This window comes from Patiria miniata, unplaced genomic scaffold, assembly GCF_015706575.1.
Source record: "Patiria miniata isolate m_02_andy unplaced genomic scaffold, ASM1570657v1 HiC_scaffold_6, whole genome shotgun sequence".
In the NCBI taxonomy this organism is placed as follows: domain Eukaryota; kingdom Metazoa; phylum Echinodermata; class Asteroidea; order Valvatida; family Asterinidae; genus Patiria; species Patiria miniata.
In genome coordinates, this window is record NW_024037073.1 from 7,853,311 (window position 1) to 7,880,664 (window position 27,354).

Genomic DNA, 27,354 nt, shown 5'->3' on the forward strand with positions numbered 1-27,354 from the left:
AGTCTGGGGATCGATCTCGCCTATTCTTGGCGGGTTCGTCGAAAGGATTTCAGGATTTGACGAATCGTGTAATTCTACGTCTTGGAAAAATGTTCCGTTGAATTTGATTCATTTGAGAGGTAATGATTATAGAAAAATATGCTGTTGGACAAACGGAGACTTCTCTATAAAACACGGTAATCCTTACCTTTACTTAGGACCCCGTTCCTATTAAAGTACTATTATTGGTGGTGTTCCCTAACGTGGCGCACTTCGACGTTTAGCCCCATAAATGTGGCCTATTTACTGGACTGCCTCCGTAAACATAGGCCACACATCCACATGTACAAAAATCGTGTCGACGGAGCCAAATTTTGATTTTCACATTTAGGCTTAGTTTGTAGGGTTTTTTTGCTTTAGAAGCATACTCACCCTCTTTACAGGCTAATCAGAAAGTGCTGCCTTTTTCAGATGTCTAATTTTTGTGAAATTTCATGTTGAAATTTAATTTGATACGCAAACGTGTAAAAATTATACTCCTAGAACTATGAGGCTCCACGTAGTGGAGCCTCATAGGTTCAGAAGCCCGCAAAATTGTTGTCAGCACAAAACACTAATTAAGTACAAAAACGTCCATCCCAAGCAGGCCGTTTTTCACAGAACCGCTGCACAGTTTGCCCTAGCCCGACTGCGTCTGGCCGTACAGTACTATCGCAAGCTCTGTAGTACGGCCAGACGCCCGATGCTTCCACAGAGACTGAATTTTTTGGGCCGCCGATGTAGCGATTTTGCTACATCTTTCGATCGCGATTATCTTTTCATCCAGGACACAAATTTCCAAAGTTAAGGTTCGTAGTCGTAGAGCAACTCATACCTTTTTGAAAAAACGTTCTTTGGTCTCAAAATTTTCATCCATCTGGCCACAAGACGAATTTCAGTCATCAGATTCCACAAATATCGTCCCCCATGCGACACCCCATGCGATTTCAAAATGGCGGCCGCGCTGTAATGTATGCATTATGCGAGCGCGCTCGGGCAAGATAATGAATATGCATTATTTAGTTCATGACCTCGTGTTTGTATGGCCTGCCGCGCTGAGTGTCCGACAAACGTCATAAACTATGATGCATATTCATTATCTTGCCCAAGCGCGCTCGCATAATGCATACATTACAGCGCGGCCGCCATTTTGAAATCGCATGGGGGATCGCATGGGGGACGATATTTGTGGAATCTGATGACTGAAATTCGTCTTGTGGCCAGATGGATGAAAATATTGAGACCAAAGAACGTTTTTTCAAAAAGGTATGAGTTGCTCTACGACTACGAACCTTAACTTTGGAAATTTGTGTCCTGGATGAAAAGATAATCGCGATCGAAAGATGTAGCAAAATCGCTACATCGGCGGCCCAAAAATTCAGTCTCTGTGGAAGCATCGGGCGTCTGGCCGTACTACAGAGCTTGCGATAGTACTGTACGGCCAGACGCAGTCGGGCTAAGTTTGCCCCTAAACTCCATACAATACCTCATGACATACTCACGTTATGTGCACCCAACAAACATCGGTGGATTCTGTCTGTTTTTCGGCAAAAATGATGAAAAATATGCCCTTTCTGCACTGAGCCAACCTAACACTTGAAACGAGCACGCGTGCAGAATGATCGCAGTCATTTTCGGTTCGATCGCTCGGAGCGCGCCGCGGGGGGTATGGTGTAGGAGCGGAACGATAGTATGCACATGCGTACAAGTGCAAGTACGTACCCCCCGCGGCGCGCTCCGAGCGATCGAACCGAAAATAACTGCGATCATTCTGCACACGTGCTCGTTTCAAGTGTTAGGTTGGCTCAGTGCGGAAAGGGCATATTTTTCATCATTTTTGCCGAAAAACAGACAGAATCCACCGATGTTTGTTGGGTGCACATAACGTAAGTATGTCAGGTTGGCGTAGCGGTACTTTCGTCGCATTCCACCGCTGTGACCCGGGATCGAATCCCGCCTGGGCCAATATGTGGATTGGGTTTTCAGTCCCTGCCTGATTCCGTGGGTTTTCCCCAGAATATTCTTCTGGGCTTTTCCTCCCGCCTCTAAAACTGTAACTTCTTCTCATTGTCTTCTCTCCACAGGTTTCTTCAGGCTTGCGAGCTACAGTGCCTAGGGCGCTTTTGAGGAATCCTTGGTTTCATTACCAGAAATGATTAATAATAATAATAATAATAATGAGGTATTGTATGGAGTTTAGGGGCAAACTGTGTAGCGGTTCTGTGAAAAACGGCCTGCTTGGGATGGACGTTTTTGTACTTAATTAGTGTTTTGTGCTGACAACAATTTTGCGGGCTTCTGAACCTATGAGGCTCCACTACGTGGAGCCTCATAGTTCTAGGAGTATAAAAATTAATCTGGAAATTTCACGAAAAATATACATCTGAAAAAGGCAGCACTTTCTGATTAGCCTGTAAAGAGGGTGAGTATGCTTCTAAAGCAAAAAAAACCTACAAACTAAGCCTAAATGTGAAAATCAAAATTTGGCTCCGTCGACACGATTTTTGTACATGTGGATGTGTGGCCTATGTTTACGGAGGCAGTCCAGTAAATAGGCCACATTTATGGGGCTATTCGACGTTTACCCAACTTTCCTTGTGTAGTGTTTTCCAAACCTCTTTGTTGACAAACCTCAAATTCATGCAGTGAAATACTGGTACCTTTACCTTACTAATACTTGCTTTTCAATCTCTGTGAAAAATTTCGGTGTCATGAAATTTAATCGGAAATTCAAAAACGGTGGCGTCCGGAAATTGGGCACAAATTGGTGGAGTGTTCCCTAACGTGGCGCACTTGAATAAATCTCGGAAAATCACAAATTAACATTTAATAATTTCTGTAAAGTTGATAAATTCTGATAAATTATTATTATCTCTACTTACATACCCAGCCAGAAGTTTGTCAGAAATTTATTTTCTTATTTTTCGGGGCATTTTCAAAGGGTTCACGTTGCACTTCAAAATAAAATCGAAAAATCACGCCAAAATAACTTTTTCTTCTAACTTTGTAACGGGTAAATAAACTTGCGATTTATGAACGGGAGTGTTTAGAACTTGATGAAATTTCACTTTCTGTGAAATTTCAGTTAAAACTTTTGCTCTAGCTAGATGCTACAGGCGAAAAATCAAAGTGCGCCACGTTAGGGGCCGCGCCACGTTAGGGTACATCAACAATATTAGCTTGAGTAACTCCAGCTGACCATGGAGCTATTAATGCTCCATATTCATTTACATGTGAATGAATATGGAGCATGTCAGCTGGAGTTACTCAAGCTAGTTCCTATATAACTTAACATTTATAACTAGGTTCGCGTTTTTTCACACGCAGTGGCTATTTTTACGGCAGCCGTAACGCATTTCCCATTTTCTATCGTTACGGTAGACTGCAACTTTTATAAAAACATGAGAAGAAAATATAAAATTAGAGGGAAAAAAAGTGAATTTGAACGTTATGAAATTCGGACTTTATTTCCCTTTTAAAAAAAATCCTCCAAAGCCTCAGGTTAGAAAAGGAAAAAAAATTCGAGTGCAAAACTGAGATGCGAACCCGCAACCTCGCGGTGCAAAATCCTCATTCTATCGACTGAGCTGTCGCACTGCTCGCTAAAACGTGGGGAAACAAATAATTATATGATAGTGGATATTTTGCCGGAGGTAATGACGGCAAACTAACGTTTACTAAAGGTTTGCCGGCGGCAATCCATATCAACAGAGGGCGCTGTACTCTTTAAGATAGGGCTGAATTATAAGATGTATTAAATTCCCACCAAAAGTTGTGAAGCACGTTTGGTGTAGTGGTTAAGCAAAAGCTCTAGTGAGCTGGATGACTCGGGTTCGATCCCGACCCCCGCCACATTTTTACGTTTTTTTTTCCCATCCCCAAATAAATAAGAATATTCTTCTTTTATTATTTTAACATGTCTCAAACATTTTATTGCAGAGTAGGCCTATTACATTTTCTTTTTCAGATTTGTGGCTCTGGAGGATTTTTTTTAAAAGGGAAATAAAGTCCGAAATTATAAAATGGTCTGAATCCCATCTTGTGAATACGAGGTTACAACGATAATATTGGCATGGAGCCAGACTAAAAAAAACCAAAAAGTACAAAAAAACAGTAACTGCGCATGTTCAGTGCATATCCGGCAAACTAACGTTTACTAAAGGTTTGCCGTCTCCGGCAAAATATCCACTGCCTAATTATATACCTGCCATTGCCTGCGTGCGTATCAAAAAAATATCGTAGAGGGCGCTAAACAACGACTGCCGTAACGATAGCCACTTCGTTTTACAAACGCAGACGGCAGAGTGGTCGGGTAGACAACTAGGCCTAGACCTATTTCATTAGACATTGTCCAGTTAAGTTATGAATATGTTTATGTCAGAAAAAGGGCTATAACATTTTCAGTACCAATTATTTTGTACAAAAAGAATGCGTCTTTTAGGGTATGATAAATTTCAGTAAACATTTAGGTACACGTACCTAAATGTTTATTTCCGGTTTGATGACGTCATCAGTAAAAAAAAGGGAACTTGTTTAATAATATCATTAAGTAAAAATAACGCATGGAAATATGGAAATTATGTGTATGTAATAATAACACCCAACTTCCGGTTTGATGACGTCACAGTATTTGGAAGCAAAAGGCAATATTAAGTGTAATAGATGTAATTTTTTGGGCAAAAAACAAAGTCACGAGACAGGGATATTATGTTTATGATGGATTTAAATTAAAAATAAAATGATCATTGTTGAAATTTCCCTACAGAAGCTTTCGGTCGATGAAGTCATGATTATGAAACCTTGCAAATTCAGTTGTGGTAGCTCATGGGACATGTAGCCTTACCTATTGGGGCAATTTCATAAAAATTGGATTGAGGGTTTTGACATTTTGAGAGATTAAACTGTTGTGATGTGCCGCTAGAGGGCGCCCTTTCGTGGGATGACGTCAAAATTATGTTTTTGCGATTGGCATTCCTCACTCAACACTTCCATAATGTATTTGTCTGTAGTAAAATGCTTCCGTTTTAGAGTAAGATTCAATTTCTATTGCACTTCTGGTAATACCGGAAGTAAAGGTCAAGCAGTTTTGTGCCCGGGAATAAGAAATGTTGCTCAAGGCGCCGTCTAAAACCTCACGAAAAAAATGAACGCGATACTCTATTTAGTTCAAGAGATATAGGCCAAACTATTTTGTCAAATTGTGCCATCAAATCGCTTGTAATTTGATACCTGATGACGTCTGATGACGTAACAACATTTTTAGCATCTTCGTCATATGGTTCAAGTTCACACTAGGTTTTATGATCACACCGTAAACCGTTCTGAAGAAATTGTGCTTTGTTTTGATTTCAGGCTAATGTCTTCATTTTGAATTCACCTAACTTTAACCTTCCAGTAGAACCGGAAGTAAAGGTCAAGCGAGTTCACGTACACGACAAAAAATGTTTAATGGTCTATCTGATTACAAGGTTGGAACATAATTGATCATTTTCTTCAAGAGTTATAGGTGTAAGAAGATTGTCATTTTTCTAACGAAAATCGCTTGTAATTGACACCCGATGACGTCATAATGACGTCAGAGTAATATGCACCACTTAGGATGAGGATCGATATATATTGAAAGTAATGAGTTCCTATCATAAACCGTTTAGGAGAAAACCCGCCTAAAAAAAGAAAAGAAAAACCTGCGGAAAAATAGAAAGAAAGAAAGATTAATCGTAACAAATCCAAAGAGTGGTCGGGTTGTGCCCGACAACTGAATAACATACCAAAACAGCTGACTAAATGGCGATCGTGAACTTTTGGTGAAGTGTAGTCCGAGTAACTAGGACTCTACGGATCATTTTTTTAACATGTGGACATGGTCGGGCGATAGTAGAGTCAGACATCGATGGCCCTATTGCGGTTACTAATAATTATTTTTTGCCCATTTTCACTCGTACCCCCAATCATAATTATCAGATTTCACCCCCAAAACAGTCTTCAAACTGCCTTATGCGCCCCTGTTTGGCCTGTAGGCTTCAGTGGGAAGTGAAAATACAAACATGATGGTGGTGTAGTCCGAGTAACTAGGACTCTACGAATTGCCTTTTTTGACATTTAGGCCTAGACATGGTCGGGCGATAGTAGAGTCCTACACAAATGTAGGTACATAGCCTTATTGCATTACTAATAACTTTTTTTGACCATTTCCACTCGTACCCCCAATCAAAACCTTCAGATTTCACACCCAAAACAGTCTTCAACTTGCCTTATGTGACCCTGTAGTGTAGGCTTCATTGGGAATTGGAAATACAGTCGTTTTCCTATTTCCGGATTTTTCCTAGTTCCGGATGGCTTCAAATAAAAACTTACCTTTTTTTAATAAGTCTCAAATAATTTTTTTTTTCGGACGATGTGCATTTTGAAAAGGAAAATGAATTGTAAGCGCCTTGATACACAAAGATTTTCCCATAAAATCTTTAGAAGAGGAATTTTGGCCAGATTTCCGACTCGCACTTCAACATGTTTGGACGGTTTGTAGAAAATCGCGGGAGCTGCGTATCGACGATAAATTTCCCCCTCGGTATATCACTTGTACTGTGTGATTTCGAATATTTTGTTTATACAATACAGTCGTATAAACTCTTCCATTGAATGCTTGTTGAATCAAAAAAAATTGTAAAGTCTCTAAGTTTTGAAAATTCGCCAATGAATGACCGTATGCTTTTGCCTACATGTAGTTCCGGATAGCGCGTGCACTTATGACCCAACTACACGCACGTTAATCAATTTAATTTTCATTTAAAGCGGAAAAAAAGGTCATTTTTGTGACCGCCTTCAACCCCCAACTTCATGGTCATTCAAACAAATGGCAATCGTGTTCTGGGCCACAAAACATCAAAGCTCTGAAAAACTCATCAAAACTCACTTTTTTACGTCCAAAATGTAAGAAAATCTTACAGTGACATAAGTTTGATACCATTTCACGCAAGTTTGGAAAGTTTGGGGGCGAAAAACTGTAAGGTGAGTGTTCTGTAGTGATTTAAACTTTGGTAATTTTACGTGTGAAATGTCAATATCGCGAGCCCGCTGCGATAGGTACATTGTAACTTTGGGTGACAATCATCACCCGCCGTTCGTGGGTGATGAATGGCCCGAGCATCACCCACGAACGGCGCGCTACCGAGTGTATTAACCTTCTTAACACCCTTCAAGAATTCCTCATTATTGCTTGAACAAAGGCCTTTGTACATCTTCATTGTTGAATTTGTTAAAATGGAAAATCAAATTTGTTTATTTATGAGAAAAGAACAATGAGGTCACAGCATTGTTATTCTTTAGCAAATGTTATTTAAAGCATTTAAAAGAACGGCAGTTGTCAAGCTGCCACAGTAGCCTGCGCCTAATGCATTAATTAACGAGATGAGCTATGGATGCAATGGTCCCTGGTTCGAATCCTGTCCATTTTACCAGCGACCATTTTTTTTAATTGAGGGAGAAAAGGAGAACGAAAACGTAAGTGTCTTGCTGTGATTCTGTGAAATTACTGAATTATACAGAAGTGGCTGCGCGGCGCGCCGTGCTCCATTCGTACAAAATAATGGCGAGAAAAAACAATAGTGTGACGTCACAGGAGGGTGTTAAGGAGAGAGATTACGTAGTACATTGCAGATGAATGAACAATTATTTCTTGTCTGTTTTCAGGAGTCACAATGTAGAAGGAATGACACAAGCGGGCCAAGATGAGTGAACCATTATTTAACAGTGCTGTGACAGTGTGTATCAAGTGCACTGGGCATGATGACAGGTATAGGCATTACATAAACTAACATTGTTCTTAAACATTCCTACTTACTGATTAGCATGGACAGATATTCTTTATGAGAGTATAAGTTCTATTGTTATATTGTGTGCTCAGATACTGTAGTTGGTCATTGTCATTGGTCTAGGACGGCCATTGTCATTGGTCTGGACAATAAAAATGCATGTCGCACACTGAGGGTGATATCACACTGCGCGCAGTAACAAGCGCATGTGGAACCAGCCCGCACGCTGGCTTCGCTCAGTGAGAACTGCAACGTCAACCACTCGGTCTCATGTCCGGCAGGACATCAAAACCTTCAGTTATCAAAGGTTACATCACAATGATTGAATTTATTTCTCACACAGTAATTTTACAACCATTTATCGTTTTGACTTATTGGCACGATATAACAAAACAATTATTGACTGCTGTGATGTGGGATATACCGTTTTTAACCCCCTCGGGCGCATAGCACCCTCAGGTGTTGAAAACATCATATTCCACGTCACAGCAGTCACCAATTGTTATATATTACAGCTATTGATTATTGAGTATTTTCGATATAATGATGGGCACATGGAGATTGCCGTCTTGTTTTGTAGTGATGAAATATGAGAGTAGTTAAGAACACATTGAGCACCATTGCCGTCAAGAGTTAATTGGGGTAATCACAAGTCATATCACAAGTCAAATCACAAGCCAGGTCACTTGTCGGGTCACAAAAATGGATTAATAGTCATAAAGGAATGCCTTTGTTACATTTCAGTTGAATAGCTTGTAATACTAATAATAATAATGTGTATTTATTTAAGCGCACGTATCCACCATTATTGGTACTAAAGATGCTACGTCATTATCACACTGCTCATTGGGCCAATGAACACGATGAAACACTCCAAAGACAATCTCAGCTCCCTGGGGACAGGCATGCATCTTTTCCTCGGATGAGCTGATTTCCTCATTTTTCACTTCACACGTATGCCATTAAAAATTGAAAAAAAAACACTGTACAAAGTCTTGTACAGATTGGAGTTTTCTCTTTTTTTGTTACTTTCAAGTTGCATGCCTGTTGGGAGTGTACAAAGCTTGATGCTGCCTTTTCGGCACAAAGCAACTGAAATATACCACGATAGCCATCTCTGACCTCACAGGTACCCATTTACTCCTGGGTGGAGAGAAGTGCCTTGCCCAAGGGCACACGCACCATAACTGCAGGCTGGACTTGAACCCACAACCTGCAGAATTACCAGCAGACCATGAGTTCAGTGCTCCAGACCACAAGGCCACGACACTCCACTTGAGACTGAATGACTTGTTTGGTGAATTTGAGATGACGTGAGATTGACTGGATTCAAACTCTGCTGCTGTCATGCACCTAGGCTCTGGTGCATTCTACTGTGGAGATGATACAGCTTTGGGCACATTCAGAAGAATATTTATCTTGTACATGTATACTCCACATAATACACAAATGAACCAGTGAGTGAAGGCATTGTGTGGTCTCGTTAGTAGGCAATGAAGTACCATCCGGTGTTGTAGCCCAAGTCCTCAGTGTGGCTAATATTGAAGGCCCATGTCAATTTGCGTTATATTGCACTTCAACTTTCCTAACCCACCTCAATCCTCCTAAATCCTCCAGGTGGTTTTTGGAGGATTTTGGAGGATTGAGGCGCTGGGGATCCTTCATTTGAACATAAGTACTCAATTTTGAAGGATTGAGGAGGATTGGGGATGGTTCCCAGCAAAAAGGACCTGGAAGGTTAGGGTTAAGCATAAAGTGTTCTGCAGGGTTAACCTAACATAATTCGTATTTCCTTGTTTCATCATATCTCTCCAATCAGGACCTCATCGGTCAGAGTTCAGCTGGAAATTCAAACTGCATCGTCGCCATTACAGAGAAAGGTAAAAATAAACTTAGCAATCAGTTTAAATTGCATTTCCCATGCTGTTCTACAATTTAGATTTTTTTTCTATCAATATATTTGAAACTTGTGTATGTTTCAGTCCAACCAAAAAACTCTTTTTACATTTTTTTTGATGTCTGCAACCCTCTAAAAAAAGGTGTTTGTTTTGAGCACAAACAGATTCACTTTGTGAACAGACTGGCTCCTGGCCCATACATTATGAGTCACAAGCGCAAGTTGCCTTGGACTTTTTATTTTATTATACAGCAAATGTTGAACACAAACGGTAGATTTATTTTTACGATAATCTGACGCATTTTCGATATTTTCGATATAATTGCTCAATATCGAAAATTTTGATATTTCGATATGATGAAAAAAATTGCTATCGGCGATATCGATATCAAAATAATATTGAACAATCAAGTAATATGAATATATCAACGATGCTTACATGCTCCCCTCACAGTGGTGCACACCACCCCTAATTGCTACGCAAACATTCCACTCTACCTACACCCTGTGTCCGGATACACTGTACTACCTAAAAAATGTGAATTGAATAGTCGTTTTATCAGTTGTTGACTATTATTTCACCTTGTGTCCTGAAAGTGAAAGGTCACAATATAGGCAACCAAAAGTGGGACATTAGAGATCTGAAGCAAGATGAGAGCTGCGTGCTATTAGTTTTCTCTTAAATTGTTGGGAGAAACATCCCTTGAAGTGGAAAATAACGTGAAATGATAGCAGGCCAAATATTTTTCACAGCAAGGCAGATTGTAATGGTATTTTTTGGGCAGTTAATGTAAGTTACTACTACAAGGTGTCTACTTTCCACTTGTGCATTCTTCTGCAAGTATCAAGCTAGGCAATTTGGGGCTTCTTGTAGTCTTGTCGAGGTACATGTGCGTGTATCAATTTCTAATTAAAATCAAATTGCGGGAAAAAAGCTTGAAGAGAAGTAGGTCTATTGACTAACGTTAAATTAAATTAAATTTTCTCCAAAACTGCAGGCAGCTTGATAATTGATAATATCAGTAATATTACTCGACAAGAACAGTTAATTTAGATGTTTCTATTGCCAAATGCATTTGCTAATTTGTACTCTTAAATATCACAGCACACCAGTTTAACGTTAGTTACGCTGTCCACTTAACGTTAGTTACGCCGTCCACGTATTATATACCTTGACAAGACTAAAATTGCCTTGTTTGATACTTGCAGAAGAATGCACAAGTGGAAAGTGGACACCATTTATTGGCCTATCATCCTTTCAATGTTGTTTTCCAATGTTTCTCCCAACAGTTTAAGAGAAAACTAACAGCATGCAGCTTTCATCTTGTTTCATCTCTAATTAATGCCCCACTTTTGTTTGCCAATATTGCAACCTTACACAAATATGTAAACCCGAGGATTAGTCATGCTTGTCAGTGGCATTCACTATCAGTCAATCAATCAATCAATCTTATAGCCATCTTATTCTGGATTCTTTTGTATGTTTTACCATGTGATCTATAGAAAATGTTTGCTGCATCTTTAGAGTGGTGTTAAAATCTGCAAAGGTTTCTATAATAAACAGACAACACTGATGAGCTAGTTACCCAACATTTTGTTTGGGTATCTGGCTCATATCTGTCCGAGCCTCAATACAGTTAAGCATATTCCACTTGGGCCATTATCGGTGACCAGGCCCCTAACCTGTTTTAAATCAAATATTTGAATCTGTTCCATCCCACCATTATTCTCTTATTAATTAATAAGGGAATAACAGTGTGAGGAGCCGGTCTTCACTGCGTGATAATGACCGGGTGTGGGGGTGACCGCTGTTAATGGACCGAGACGAAGTCGAGGTCCATTAACAGCGGTCACCCCCACACCCGGTCATTATCACGCAGTGAAGACCGGCTCCTCACACTGTTATTCCCATTAATAAATACCTTTATAACGAAATAAACAGTTAAAATGCTCCACTTTTGTGACTTTTTTCCGGCGATATTTCCAGACTTTTTTGTGTTCATGTTCATGGGCCATATTTTAGCTTAACAGCTATAACGACGTAAACTCAACAGAAACTGCTGCCGTAGCGAAACAAATTACAACAATGTTTTCATATCTTTACCTAATGGAGGAAGCTGAAATCTCGTTTACACATTCCTTGTGTCCGGAATTACAAAGATGCTTGGTTTAAGAAAGGTAAATATGTCGGTGGGTGAAGTGTTTCAAAGAAAATAAATCGTAAATCTACGCTTTCGTCGTAAACATCCTCAGTATATACTGCACTGCTGTACGATGTCGTTTCAAAACTTCCTTATGCGCGCGCACGCACGCATCCCTAGCAACTGTGTTGCGTACGCGCGCGTCAGTCTCACGCGATGGGGGTCGAGCGCATGTGCAGTGCTCAATTGTTAAAAGCTACCGCAGGACTGTTACTATATTTTGACCAATCATTGGCTTCCATGGGGCTGAACGGGGCTTGATCAATGCTGGTTCAGGGGCCATTTATTCGCTTGATCTTTGAAGCCAGTCCATTATCACTGTTAATGACCGGCCACGTGATCAAGTCTCGACCAATCAGAAACCATCAACTCTCCAAGGTATTTATTAAAACAAATTAATTGTATGAAGTAGTTTTGCGATTGGTTTTATTTGTAGAACCAACTTCAGAACCCTGATAACTGAAGTTCCTTTCTGTTTTGGCCAGTTACACAAGCTTGATTTGTGTTTTGATTTCAGGAACTGAATGTCCGTCTGACAGATGACGCTGATCCTTTCTTCCTATTCAACCTTATGCTTGGAGAAGACGACTTTCAAAGGTTTGTATGGCTCACTTGTAACTCCATTCGCTGTTTGCACAACAAGTACGTGTGCTGTTTGGTAGTTGTTGCTTCATTTATTTTGATATGCATAGAATAAGACTCCGTTTGCCATGGGGGCTGCAGACATTTTCGTTTCGCATCCCCCAACATGTACTTTGTCTAACAGTTTAAATCACAATTATAAAGTTTGTTCACATTCAGTAGGACTGTGTCGTATATACTGAATATTCAAATATTGGATCATCCACTGAATATAAGGATAGCATTTTCCAATTTGAATATTGAAAAGTATAAGCAGTTTGAGAGCATATTTTTTTTTTACCCCACAAGCTCGAAAATGGAAAATTGATTGCGGAAAAATTGGTATCGCAATTACGATCCGGACACTGATCATGTACTGCTCATGTGTGCATTCTATCGTGTGTTTTGAATAAATTGGATACACGAACTGAATGAATACGACTCTCGCTAACTTTTACTGCCAAAAATTTCCGCTCCTGGTGAGTACCGTGCTATGTCTTTAATGAGTTTAACCTTGTTCAAGCCGCAGCGGAAATTTTTCAGAAAAACTGCAGTAACATGTTTGAGTCGTGATCCATTCGTGTATCCAATTGATTGAGATACAAAATTTTCCGCAGCGTTCATTTCATGCACGGTCACGTGACTACTTTTCGCGATCGAATTTTCCGTTTTCAAGCTTGGTGCCGTTACATGAGGGTATTTTTCAATAACTTTTGGCACCCATGGACAGCTCAATGTCCCATTTATCAGTTTTTAAAACTCTGTATCCAAAATTGTGTTATTTTCACTGAAAAAAGAGAGAAATTCTGGACAGCTCTGGATTCCCCATGCCTTTTATGTTGTGGATTTTCAGTCAAGGTCACGTGTGCCCCCCCCCCACCCCCCCCCCCAAGCCATTGCACAATCACGATTTCAAGCAAGATGCCAGTATCAGCAAAACAGGTTATTGCACTGGTAAAAAGTCAAGTGCTAGTATGACTATGAGTGCTGCAACACTGATCTTTCCCCATGTGTTTCTTGTGTTCTTGCAGTCTTAAGGTTCAGCAAGGTTTGTTGGTTGACTTCACAGCCTTCCCCCAAAAGCTCATAGAATTGCTGCAACGATGTGCTGAGGAACAGAGTAAAGACGCTCCAAAGTAAGTCCAATGAAGGCTCCTGTACATGTTTTTTTTTTAAAGAATTTTGAAAGAGAAGTGACAGGACAGTTTCCTTGATCAAACCTGTGACAGCCAAAACTGTGAAGTTGGAATTGTTTTCTCTGTTATCTACTTGATCCAACTGGAAACCAGGGTGCTGTGGTCCAGTGGTTACGGTGTTTGACTCGTGTGCCTTGGTACATGGGTTCAAATCCTGACGGGGAACATGGTGCTTGTGCGATTGGGCAAGGCACTTTACTACGATTGCCTCTCTCCACCCAGGTGTAGTAGGAAGAAATTCCTTCAATGTTGGAGCGCCATAATGGCAGCCGTGCTAAAGCCAGGGTAATAATAAGAGCGCCAGGAGCATCACTTCATGACGGACATGAGCGCTATACAAGACGCCATTATTATTATTATTATTATTATTCACCACATAATGCCGAAAAAAGGTTTTGTGTTTATGATAACCAGACCTATACCTGGATTTGATAAGATAAAGTTTACGGTTGCACCTTTTAACAAATTGCCTGTAAATTTGATGTTATTGCTTCATCACTTTGCAATCCTTCAAATCTAATCTACCTTGATTTTTTGTAGCCAAATTGGTGACCTCAAACTTTTTATAGCCACATTTGGCAAATTATTTTTAAAATAAAGTATTATTTGAATATCAATGAGAGCTAGTCCTATTGAACAATGCCACAGTTGTATCCTGCTGCACTCTGTGACCACAGACTCTTAGGCTGTTTGGTTTGGAGACTTTTGACCTGTTGGATCTCGCTGCACTGGGCAGGCTTGTCATTTAGACAAGTTTTGCATGTTGCTGCGTTTGGCAGGGTTTCTAGCCAAAATAACCTGGAGGGTTAGGGTTAAGAAGGGTTAATAATACAGATGTGTTTTTCTGTTTTCCACTTGTGCAGATTTGTGTTGCAGCTGATTCGGTCGGAGCCCCTAAGCCACGGTCTAGCTGAGCTGTGCATTGTGGAGACCAACCCATTCAAACATCTTACCCATCTTGCTCTCAAGCTACAGCCAGGTGGCGACGCTGATGTCAAAAAGTACCTGGCGTCTTGCTTGAAACGCTTGCAGGTTGGTGTGATGAGACAGTCACGGAGGGATTGTCTGAAAAATACCTCGTCCCATCATATATCTTACTGAAACATTGCGGAGATTGAGCACGTCGAATTCACACAAAGACCTAGGGCAAATCAAATGGCAATAATTAATGGTTGAGAAAAAATAAAGCTAAATTAAAAGAAAATGTGCTAATATAAGTTTTCCCAGCTATTTCAACACTTATATCACAAAAATTCCCTATAACGACACTTTAATTTTGTCCACGAACATCGTTGAGCTCAATTTCCAATTTCAATTTCAAAAAGCGTCCAATGGATTTCATTTAAGGTGCAGTATAATTCCAATGTGTGGCATTCTAATTCATCCTAATTTTGATACATTTATCTCTTGTGGTGATTGGCGTTCAATTGAAAAAGCAAATTTGTTTTTTGTCATTCATATTACTTTGGTCATTTAAATTCAGCCAGAGCATTTCCTAGCCCATTGAAGGCCTATACATTTCTGGGTATTTCTGCATTTTCTTGTGCCTCGGCTTTGAGACTCGATCCTGGAAAAAATGGCTGTCAATGCTGGAGTTCAGAGAGGCCTAGACAATAAGGTATCTAACTGGGACAGAAACCTTATCACAGATGCCTTCGAAGGAGAACAATTCAATTATCTGGTTGTTGCTGACACTTTCGGGTCTAAGCGCCCTACTGCTCGCAGCGTCATACTTATACCTTCGTTAGAACAGAAGAGATGCGTTACCAAGAGCAGGGAGAAGTCATTCAAAAACGATCAAGAAATGATGAAAACCCCTTGTTAACCTTGGGCCAACTAACCAAATGAAAGACTACGGCAGCAGCTCCCTGACAAGCCACATATTGCCAAAGGTACACTAGCTCGGAGTATATAAATGCCGTGCTGATCACACTGAAGTCTGCTCAGGATGTACCACAAGGCCCCAAACACCGAGCGTCGAAACTACAAATCTCATTAAATACCTGAATACGCTAAACCCTTCAAAGTATAAGTCCAAAAGATCGGAAACATTTCCTAGCTGTAAAGTTTCGGCTTACCAGAAACAAAATGGAATGACAACAGAATCAAATTGACTGACAACAGATGAATTTGCCTTTTCAAAACAATGCTTAATTTACCAAATGTAGGATGAATCAGAATGCTACAAATTTGAATTATACTGCACTTTAAATGAAATCCATTGGTGGATTTTTATAATTGAAATTGGGAATTGAGCTCGACGATGTTCGGGAAGAAATTAAAGTATCGTTATAAGGAATTTGTGTGATATAAGTATTAAAATAGCTGAGAAAACCTATAGTAATTAATGTATATAATTGGTATATTCAGCATAGAGGTACTAATGAAGGCATGCCCGTTGCTATTTCTTTAACAAATTCTGCCTTCATACGCAGCTCTGTGGTCTCTAGCTGAAATAATGGATGTTCAGCAGAAAACATACTTAAATGTAGGCCAATCAACCTAGTTGCTTTTCATTTATGTTTTAAAAAAAAATTCAGTTCCCAAAACATCAGTATTTAAAGTCTACCGTAGAATGATAGTGACTGTGAATAAATTATCGTGTGGATACTAAACTGTTTAAGAAAACAATACAAATGATTAACATGTTCTTTAAGAAACATGAATTAAAGGGAGCTGCAGTACAAATTGCGACAACACGACAGATGTAATCATTTAAAAAAGTGGTTTGTACAGACCTACGTATCCTTACTCCATGTTTTCTCAATAATTTAGTCTCTTTTTGAGTAACTTCAAATGATTCTTTTGCTGTTTCTTTCACCAGAATAATAGCTCTCAATCTTACAAATAATATTTTGCTTATACCTGTCAGATTGATAGGAAATTCATCCATTGATTTCTGTCTTTTTTTCGCAGGGTGACCATAACAACCTTTCTCAAAGACTCAAACTGACTGAGTCGACGCTTTCAGGACAGCTCCAAGAGTCTCAGAAGGTATGTTTTGTAACAAACTTACATTTTTATGCCCCGCGGCGAAGCCGAAGGGGCATACTGTTTCCGCCTTGTCCTTCCGTGGGTGGGTGGGTGGGTGGGTGGGTGGGTGTGTGGGTGTGTGTGTGGGTGGGTGGGTGTGTGTCCGGACAAATCTTGTCAGCGCGATAACTTGAGAAATACTTTACATATGAACTTCAAATTTGGTTTGTGGATTGTCCTTGGTAATCCTAAGAAGCCTTTTGCATTTGGGGCCGAAAGGTCAAGGGTCAAGGTCACAGTGGCTGAAACAATAGAAATTTTGTCAGCGCGATAACTTGAGAAATACTTTACATTTGAACTTCAAATTTGGTTTGTGGATTGTCCTTGGCAATTCTAAGAAGCCTTTTGCATTTGGGGCCGAAAGGTCAAGGGTCAAGGTCACAGTGACTAAAACAAAAGAAATTTTGTCAGCGCGATAACTTGAGAAATACTTTACATATGAACTTCAAATTTGGTTTGTGTATTGTTCTTGGTAATCCTAAGAAGCCTATTGCATTTGGGGCCGAAAGGTCAAGGGTCAAGGTCACAGTGGCTGAAACAATAGAAATTTTGTCAGCACGATAACTTGAGATATACTTTACATATGAACTTCAAATTTGGTTTGTGGATTGTCCTTGGCAATCCTAAGAAGCTTTTTGCATTTGGGGCCAAAAGGTCAAGGGTCAAGGTCACAGTGGCAAAAACAAAAGAAATTTTGTCAGCGTGATAACTTGAGATATACTTTACATATGAACTTCAAATTTGGTTTGTGGATTGTCCTTGGCAATCCTAAGGAGCCTATCGCATTGGGGGGTCGAAAGGTCAAGGGTCAAGGTCACAGTGGCTTAAACAATAGAAATCTTGTATTTATTCTGAGATCATAGGGATTAGGGATTAATTCATATAAAACCTACAGAAGACACTAATGCTGTCAATGAACGTTCCATTTGACCAAGGTACATGTAAGTTGATGTTAGAGTGGTGTTATGTCATGGAAACAGTCACGGTTGCGGGGCATTTGTGTTTGTAAACACACCTGACTTGTTTTTTCTGTTCCTTGTTTACTAAGGCTTCATAGGAATAGAAAGGGAAAATTCTTAGCATTTTTTATTTACAAGTGCTGACTCAGGAAAAAGTAACCACTTTGCGGTCTCTGCGCCCAACTTGTCTTTTGTCTTAATACGTCCCCCGAAATGAAAAGGAAATTAAAAAATAACTACCTCCATCTGTTTCCTTGCGATTCCACTAGCACTCTCTAACAAGTAAAACAAGCCAACATTTTGCATAGTAAGGATATCTCAGTGCTGAAGAATGTCGTGTGTCTTGCACGCTGTTTATTTGTAGTAACTTCTGTCTTAGTAATGTTTACATGTATGCCATTTTGTCTGTTTTTATGCAAATTTAGTAAACTACTCGCGAGTACTCGAATACTCGTGAGTAATTTCTCTGCGAGTACTCGAGTAGGAAAATCCATTACTCGCCCAGGCCTATATACAACCATAGGCTTTCAGACTTTCTGAGATTATTTGGCAGCATAACAAGCAAGGGTGCCCAGCCACTCTAAAATCAGGGAAAACCTTGAAAAGGAGTTTCCATTTTTGCAGTTGGGGAAAAACTCAGGGATTTTGGGTAAAGCACAAAAATTCAGGAAAAGCTCAAGGAACTTGACAGTGATCCAGAAGGGAAAGGTTTTTGCCCGATTGGCGCAGGTGCGTCTTGTGCCTTGTGTCCAAGTTGTGTTCATTGACTGACTGGCATATGGTGGCTTGTTAGTGTTGGTGCAGTGTGAATATCACACACCTCTCCAACAGTTGGCTGTGCTGCATATACCTACGGGAAATATCAGAGAAAACTGAGGGAATGTTGTTTTCATAAAGTGCTGGGAACCCTGCAAATGGTAAAAACAGGATTTTGAAACAAAATACAGCAACCTAAAAAAAGGAGCAAAACAGTAAACCTCCTCCTCCGCCAAAAAAAGGGAGCAAAACAATGTTTTTCTTTTTTACTTGACTCAGCGTGAATAAGTAATATGAAAAAATAAAAATAAGAGTAATTATCTGCTCTTGTTGTTTTTATGGTTAAATATTGATATCTATTTTTCCTGACTAATCAACGATATGGATTGAATTATTTCTTTCAATACATGGGAAGTATTGCTTGCTTGCAAAGTGTATGATCAATGGCCATTGGCTGTGATAAATGTGCAGTGAGTATTGACTCAGTCCGGTGTTACAACACAGAACAAAACCGAAAGGTAAATTTTTATAGAGGTCTGAGACAAAATTATCACAACATACTAGAGAAAGCCCATGCTACTTTTGCTGAAAATGTGGGGTAAGCTTTTCTATTTCAACACAGTAACTAGTCGAATGGTTCATTTGGGGAAAAGAAGTTTTGACTTTTTGGGTGAAATTATATTTATTTCCGGATAACAATGTTCGCTATAAAACCATAATTGCCTCATCCATGGATTCTACACAGTTTGTGATTCCTTCAATAGCCTAGAGCATTGCTACTTAACTTCTGTTTTGATTGAAATTAAATGAAAAGTAACTTGGAGTTTTCAAACTTCCCCATTAATTCTTGTAATAAAGTTTGTAGCGTGTCGTCCAAACATGTAAGATATTAATGCAGAATGCACGCATGCCTGCAGCATGCATGTACAAAGATGTGGATCTTAGATTGCTTGTATTATGGTATTCATTATAGCACTTTGGTGGCTGTGGGGAGGTATAAATTGGATGTGGTATACACTTTTTTGGAGTTAGGGTACATTTTTTTGCCATATCCACTGTCTTTTTGAATTGCTTTATTGATATTGAGACTGAAGTTTCTGTAACAGAAACGTTTGCTGTGACTTCATTTTCCTCTTCTGTTATTTGTCTCGCCAGGCACTCTCAGCTCGTACTCGTGAGCTGGAAAGCCTGAGATCAGAATGGAGTGCCCACACAGACAGCCTGAATGCCAAACACAAGCAGGAGATTGCTGAGATCAAACAGAATGCGTTACAGGTACGTATGTCTGCTGCCATCAAGGCAAAGTCTAAAGGCCCATGCCCATGATGTACACACTGTCCTGAGAGGTCCAACAGCCAAGAGTGAATTCTGTCAGGTCAAAAAGTAGCCAACAACTGGAACATGAGCATTTGCAGTTCATTTGTGCAGGTCTACCAAATCATAAGGTGGATAAGCGATTGGCAATTTACTTAACATGCAAGTTAAATTTGAAGAAATTCTTGTATACTGTAATGAGAAACAGATTTCATCCTAGAATACAATGTATATTACAGACTAAACCGGGACCGGCGTGAAGTCAAACTGGATGATGATGCCTAGCGGCGATATCCAGTCAACTTTCTGAGAGATTCTAAAGACACTGTTGGTGTATAATATGATTTCCGATAAGCTCTCGCATAGCTTAAGCGATTCCTAGTACCAGTATGTGGTTCACAGTTGCTGAAAATACAAAGACACCCACTGGCAGATCTGGGAGGGGAGGGGGAAGCATGGGCCATGTGCCCCCCCCCCCCATCTCCTGCCAAAAACATATCATTGTGAGAGATTATTAAAAATGTAAAGCTTGCATTTTGTGGTATTGTATTGTTTGACTTTCAACTGTAATTAACAATGCAGACATGAAACTGAAGGCCTGGAACCACAAAGAATGGAAATCAAACTTGTGAAAGAAGTTGTTTCTCTTTCTGTTTGAGAGTCTTTTGCAAACATTCTGAGCACTATTAAAGAAGAATACTGCGGTATTAAAATTTCCATACCAAGTTCACCTGTGTTTTGGTATTCATGAATTATTAGTCAGTATTGATCAGTATTAAAAAAACACCATGACTATCCGGTAATACCGAAATACTGTCCAAGCCTTGGCTTTACATTAACATCAAATGAGGCTTTATTTTAATGCTACTTGCTATACAGAGAAGGCACGGAAGAGAACTGTTTTCAAGACCCCCCTTTCCCTCTATGGATTCATGAAATACTCATCAATAGTAAGAAAAGAAAAGAAAAAGCCCAAAAGAAAAAAAAAGCCCAAAAGAAAAAAAAAAGCCCAAAAGAACCAGAAGTTGGTGGTGTAAATACTGATTCACATGAAAGATATTAGAATTGCTCACATGATCTTCTGTTAGCACAGGTATTTAACCATGCTAAAAGCTCGTCGGCATACATGTACTCCCTCCACAAGGGAAACTGGGAAAAAAAGTTGATATGGGGATTTGACTTTTTTCGTGTCTCATTTATCACAAAATGTGTTGACACGTCGGATTTGATGTCATTATGTGGATTTCACTATTTTGTGACAACCCCTTTGTCTTTGGAAATTGCCTTTGAATTGTCATTATTATTTATTGGTCTGACGCGCTGTTATGAATCAAATGCAAACATGTTGCTGTCTGTCAACTGTTTTTTTTGGAGCAGTTTTGTTTGTATGGTCTTTGCTATCAGCTCTATCGAAACCTTGCAGTGGTGTGTACATCTTGATGTTGGAGATAAGACTCATTGTGTTTGACTCACTTTTGTCACTCATCAGCTTGTTGTATTTTTGTGTACCTTTCTCACTCCCCACATCACCTTGTTTACAATAACAAAGCATGGCAACAGATGTTATTAGACCTTTTATCAAAACTCAAAAGCAATTGTCAAAGAATTGAAACCTGAATGGTATATGTGTATGATTAACACACAGTTTCATCACCAGTACATGTAGTTTCGTAATTTACTACCGTATGGAGACATGTGTATAATAGGGAACAAAAGATTGTGTACGTCTCCACAGGGCAATTTCTAAAGGTGAATAATATTATGTCTCCACAAGGTTATCACGAAATTGATATATGGATTTTACTCAATAAGGAGGAATTTCCAAGGTGTGTTGATCAGTCACAAATTGAAGTATTTTATGTAAGGCCAAAAAAAAATGTTCGGTCTCTGGTCAGACCAAAGTTCCGGAATTTACGCGGCGACGCATTTTTTTTGGTTGTTGTTGCTGTTTTTCTTTTTTTTCTTCAAGCTTGGATTGTACAGACAACGTGGGGTACTATTTTGCTTTTTTGGTGTCCTCATGTACATTGGTGTCCATAATTTGCCTTGGTGCTTTCGATCATTTGCTTTGGTGCAATTTCCCATTCCTTGGTGCTCTTTGGTAAAAAAAATTGAGGAGGTGCGGCAATAGAGGGCGCTGTTGGAGCTACCGCGGAACATTTTGGAGAAAAAAAAAGAATCTACGCGCGCGCTGACCAGAGACCGACTTATTATTTTTTTTGGCCTAAGGGATATTAAGTCTGAATTTCAGCCCAGGAAATTAATTCTGGTTGAAATAGGAGCATTTTGAAACTGCATTTTCACACTCACACTAAAATGTTAGTACATAAGAACAAAGAAATGACTCCACAAGGATAAAAAAATAATCCATTATGAGTACAAATGTATGTGTATATTGAGTTGGGGAAAATGTGCTGAACTTGTCACAGAATTAAATGATTTAAACAACTACTCACGTCTTCTAAAATACATGTTTGTAGTTTCAGTCCAATCCAAAGTTTTTGTTGAAACCTACTCACTGATTGTTCCTGTTTATTTCTCTTCAGTCTCAGCGAGACACGGAGCAACGTTATGAGCAGGAGAAGAAGCAAATGGAAGACATGAGACAGCAAGGGTCTTCTGAACTGCAGTCTCGCCTAGCTGACCTTCAGACAGCCAATAAGGTGAAAGCTTTAATAGTCTCATTGCACAGGCAACAAGGGCTTGGAATTACGGACTGTACACTACCACAGGGTTCCTGAGGCCTGGGGAAAAAAGCGGAAAAGCCAGGGAATTTTGTTTTCAATTTCCAGGTCTGGAAAAGTCAAGGAAATTTGTAAAAATAACAAAAAAGTCGTGGAAAGTTGAGGAATTTTTTGAGGACCAATTTGTGTCCCCATTTCTGTGAAGTAATTTTCACGAGTTTTACAGTTTTTATCTGCATTTCAATGAACTAGTTCATGGATTTTCATAATTTTGTCATGGAAAAGTCACAGAATTTTATTGTCCTAAAGGCAGAGTTGTAATGACTTGAGTAAATGACTCGACTCAAGTCCGACTCAAGTCCGACTCCAGTCACAATTGTTGGCGACTTGACTCGACTCAAGTCCCTCATCAGAAGACTTCACTCAACTAAAGCCGAAGGCTAATAACACTCGATCAGTACCAAAATTGTGCGAAAATTGAATTTGCGGTGACCTACGGTACAAAGTTATTCATGTTTGTGTACTCTGTGTTACTGTCAAGTTGTGGCCTCTTATCATGGACTCCCACCTTGTGGTTTCTAGAACTATCCCAGAACCAAACTTTAAAAGCATTTCCCAATTCTTGGTTTCGTCACGGCTTCAGGCCATTTCTTCAGCCCTTGGTGGAACTCCGGCTAAATTGATGTCCTGCTTTAAAAAAAATAATTAGATGTATTTCTATACAATCAAAAAAAGTTCCGTATGTTGCAATTTGGTTTTGACGTTGTCAGCATGAAAATTATTCCAGACCCGACCCTGCTCATCACATCGCTCTGGGCCCATTTTATTTTTTTTAACAATTACCAGAAAAGACCCATTAAATGCCAGGGTTGGCATTAAATTGGTACTGATGGTAAGGTACCTTGCAACCTTACACAGTGGCTCACACACAAAGAGATAGAAAACATACATGGGCATCCAACTGTTGCATTAAGTGCATCACGCTTGCGTATGATTTCATGCCTCTTGATGCACACTATAGGGCCACATCATCCTGAAATCACCGAAATGTTTAGTTTTAGATCGTATATTCATCCTATTTCAAAAAGTCTGGTTGAAAGGAAACTAAAATAATGTCGCACTGTTACTAGAAATCTAAAAATTAATGTGGCCTGACGTTGCGAACTTAGCAAGTTCTTCTTCAGAGGCTAAAACTGGCTGTTTCAGAGGCTGTTTTAGCCTCTGAAGAAGAACTTGCTAAGTTCGCAACGTCAGGCAACATTAATTTTTAGATTTATATATTTCAGGTCCATCCAGTCAGTAAGCAGTTTGCAGCAGTCTTACTTTTTTTCCTGTTACTAGAAACTTAGACGATCAAACCCTGGAGTTTACATCTGATGTGGCGGACATTTTGTGGCATACATGCATTTCAAGCAGTAAAAATAAATCTCCTTCATGCCCCTAGCTTCTCTGTCCATGATGTCAGACGATTCAATGCATGATACACATTGTATGTGTACACACACACACACAGCGCCAATAATACACAAATGTTGTTTCTCGCACCTCTCCAGAATGCGATGCACTGGTGGAACATGTGCGACTGGAATCACGACTAGCACCCAAACAGCTCAATTTTTGGGAGTCGTGTTGACCCCGAAATTCGCTCTCGCAGGAATAACACAAAAATTGCCAATTTTTAAGGGATGGTTGTGTGGACATTTATATCCTACTTTTAAATGCTCTTTCTAGTTGGCACCAGTTAACACCGTTTCATTTAAAGTGCATTTTGTAGCCCAATTGGGCACTTTTCAGGATGTAGTGTCACTTTAAAGGCACAGGTTTACTGAACATCTATATTGATTAGTTCTTTTCATACTGAGTTATGTCACTCGAAGAAATTAATATAATTTTCAATATCTTTATATTTGGTGTCATTCTCACAAAGCGATTCAACCTACAAACAAGTAACTTTGAGCTGCAAATGGCAATCAGTCTGACACTTACCTTTTTTATACATGTGCATTATAGGTCTGTTCTGGCAAGCAAAAGACGTTTGTCATAAATGATTGTCTATTTTCATTTGGCATCCATTCCATGACATAATGATGGGAATCAACTTCTCTTGCCAAACAGATTCCAATTAAGTTTCTCTTTTGTTCATCTACACAAACTTCTTAGTGATCTGTTCATGTCAGTAATCAGTTCATGTTGTCTTGATAAAACTTTAAGCCAACTTTCCCCTATTGTAAAACATTAAAGAGAACCATTCCAAGTTTCTCAAAGAGTGCTGCATTCACACACAAATAAAAAAAAAAGCCCAACATTTTTTATCTTATTTTCTTGCATTTCAAGTCACTTTAGTTTAAATGAATCACATATGAATTATGAGTAGAATATGCCTGTATGTAATAACTCAAATGGGAGAAGACAAATGACTTAAAAATTCACCAACAAGTATTGATATATGTTGCTTCATGGTTTACCACATTTCCATGATAGGAGACATCAGTTGTGTATTTTTACGTTGCGTTTGCAACGATTATGCAAGCGCATCATCAAGTTGGTGTTTCCCCACCTGGAATCCATTGAAGTTCAATCAGTTCACTTACATGTATGCCAGTGTCAGACTGGCGTACCAGAGTCGCGCCGAATCAAGGCATTACTGGGTTTTGAATAATATATGTACATTAAAAGTTTGACGTTTGAAACAATTAGGAGCAACTACAAGCGGAAGATATTGAAAGATTGACTGTTCAAGTCGTTCGGAACGACTCTAGAGTGCCTTGGTTCCAGACGTCGTTCTAGTCAAGACTTGAACTCAATGTAAATTAATGTAAATGTAAGGTAATTAGAATGTTTGACCTTGAAACATCCCGCAATCCACTGGCAATGGGAATGTGAAGAGAACGCTGGCATGGCTGGTGTGAATCAAGCGCTAGTGTCTGTTAAAAGGAGAAACTGTTTGCGTCTGATTGGGTACCTCAGAGGCACACAAAGCCAACATATCAGCAGTGTCTCAGGTTTTGCAGAGCCTGTCTGAAGTCTGGGTTCTTGATGAAATAGATGACCACGTTAAGCCAACTGTTGGCCATGAAACAGCAGTGGATAAATGCTCTCATTCCTTCTGATCTATACTCCTCCACATCGGGGTAATATTTCTGCGCTATGGACTGGTAGAGGGATGGAATCCAGCTCACTATGACGGCAGCAAATATGATGAAGATGGTCTTGGCTGCGCGGAGTTTAACTCTATGTAGTGGCTGGTGTGGAGACACTTGCCCAATTGACTTGGTCTCTTGCTGTATACGCTTTGCCTGACGTCGAGCAACTATCAGAATGTGGGAGTACAAGTAAACCATTATCCCGAAAACAATGACATAAAAGATGATAATCATGTACTGCCGCAGCCCTGAGTTGGGTGGCCAGATGCACATGTGTGGTGGATGTGTTGCGATGATGCATTGGTTGGAAGTCAACACTCCAAAACAAATGGTGCTGACGGCAATGCTTAGGAGCCATATTGAACAGACAGCTAGTCGTGCCCGCCCTTGAGTCATCAAGATTGTATAACGTAGTGCATACACGATGGCAATGTAGCGATCGACAGTCAGGAGCAGTAGGGAGACCACGCTGGTGGCGATTAAGACAGTGGTGATGACTCCATAGGCTATGCAGAGGAAATCCCCAAATGGCCAGGAGCTAACCAGGACCTCAGTGGCTCTAGGTATCACCCAGATCAGACCAATACCAAGATCAGAGACTGTCAGTGAGGTTAGAAACACTCTGGTGCTATCCTGGATGCTGGTGAGGCGATGGAGAACCAACAGACACAGTGGGTTGAGAAAGAGGATAAGAAGCCCATCAAGAACTAAGATGATTGTTGCAAATGTCAGCAGTCCCTGCAGGGGCTCTTGGGTGTGTGTTGAGTTGGACAGGTCCACCGTAGATACAGCTGGCGTTGTGTGCAAACCTGACATTGCCGTTGAGTTCTTAAGCGTCAAACCAACTCTTTAGATCAATGTAGATCTTTAGTAGCCAGTGCATGCACATCACATACAGCCATTTTCAGGAAATGTAAAAGGCTCACACTGAATATGTTCTGACAAAAATAACGGCTTAAGATTGCAATCAGATGACTGTAACAAGTGCAAATGCAAAAACCAGCCTACTGGCTTGTCTGTTTCTCTGAAATGAAAGAACCTTGCATTAGTTGCAATGAAAAGTTAATTATTTGCTTTGTCCACACCTTAGTAGTCCATATGTTGCTCCAGAGGCTAAATTTGTATTTGTCGCTCACGAATGCCAGGTAGACAAATTACCCAGTAGTTTGAACATTAACTTTTCTGAGTCAGAAGTTTTACACATATTTTGGTAGAATAGCAGCTGAGTATGCGAAGCACAGTATTTAAAGAAGTCTGCTTTTTGTTTACTTGTTTTTTTTTTTTTGGTTCTTTTATTTGCTGAGGTCATTTATAAGAGTTGATCATTACAAGAACACTCCATCATGCATGCAATCTTGGTGCATATCAAGTTAGGGTACAAAGATCTTTGAGCCCCCTTACATTATATATATATTTTTTTTAAAAGAGGGCACTCGTGGCACAGATTGATTTTGCTGTGGAGTTCTGCGACAATGTGGTGCCTTCTTGGTTTATTCTGACAGGTCTACTTACAGTATGTTTACATGAATCGTGAGAACATACTCATTTTGTAACCTACTTAGATGGACATAATGGTGGATGAGTGATTTTCCTGTGGTCTCCCCCCCCCCCAGCCTCGCAAGCAAGCTACATTGATCAACAGATCATCTATGCTTTCTTTGATTGAAATCTCAAAATCATCAAAATTTCCTTAAACTTGTTTCTTTTCATTGATTAAAAGAAAT

At 39.7% G+C, this 27,354-nt stretch overlaps 1 protein-coding gene across 3 annotated transcripts in view; it reads left to right on the forward strand.

The window, feature by feature from the left end:
- Positions 1-27,354, forward strand: part of LOC119742799 (spindle assembly abnormal protein 6 homolog) — a 46,091-nt gene continuing 18,737 nt past the window's right edge. For 2 of the 3 annotated variants that reach the window (XM_038218971.1, XM_038218973.1), the window contains exons 1-9: positions 1-176; positions 7,705-7,807; positions 9,646-9,706; positions 12,442-12,521; positions 13,577-13,681; positions 14,605-14,773; positions 16,658-16,735; positions 19,645-19,764; positions 22,350-22,466. In XM_038218971.1, the coding sequence (XP_038074899.1) occupies positions 7,743-7,807; positions 9,646-9,706; positions 12,442-12,521; positions 13,577-13,681; positions 14,605-14,773; positions 16,658-16,735; positions 19,645-19,764; positions 22,350-22,466 (795 nt within the window). In that variant the 5' untranslated portion in view covers positions 1-176; positions 7,705-7,742. The remainder of the gene's footprint in view (positions 177-7,704; positions 7,808-9,645; positions 9,707-12,441; positions 12,522-13,576; positions 13,682-14,604; positions 14,774-16,657; positions 16,736-19,644; positions 19,765-22,349; positions 22,467-27,354) is intronic. The other variant, XM_038218974.1, reaches the window with a different exon arrangement.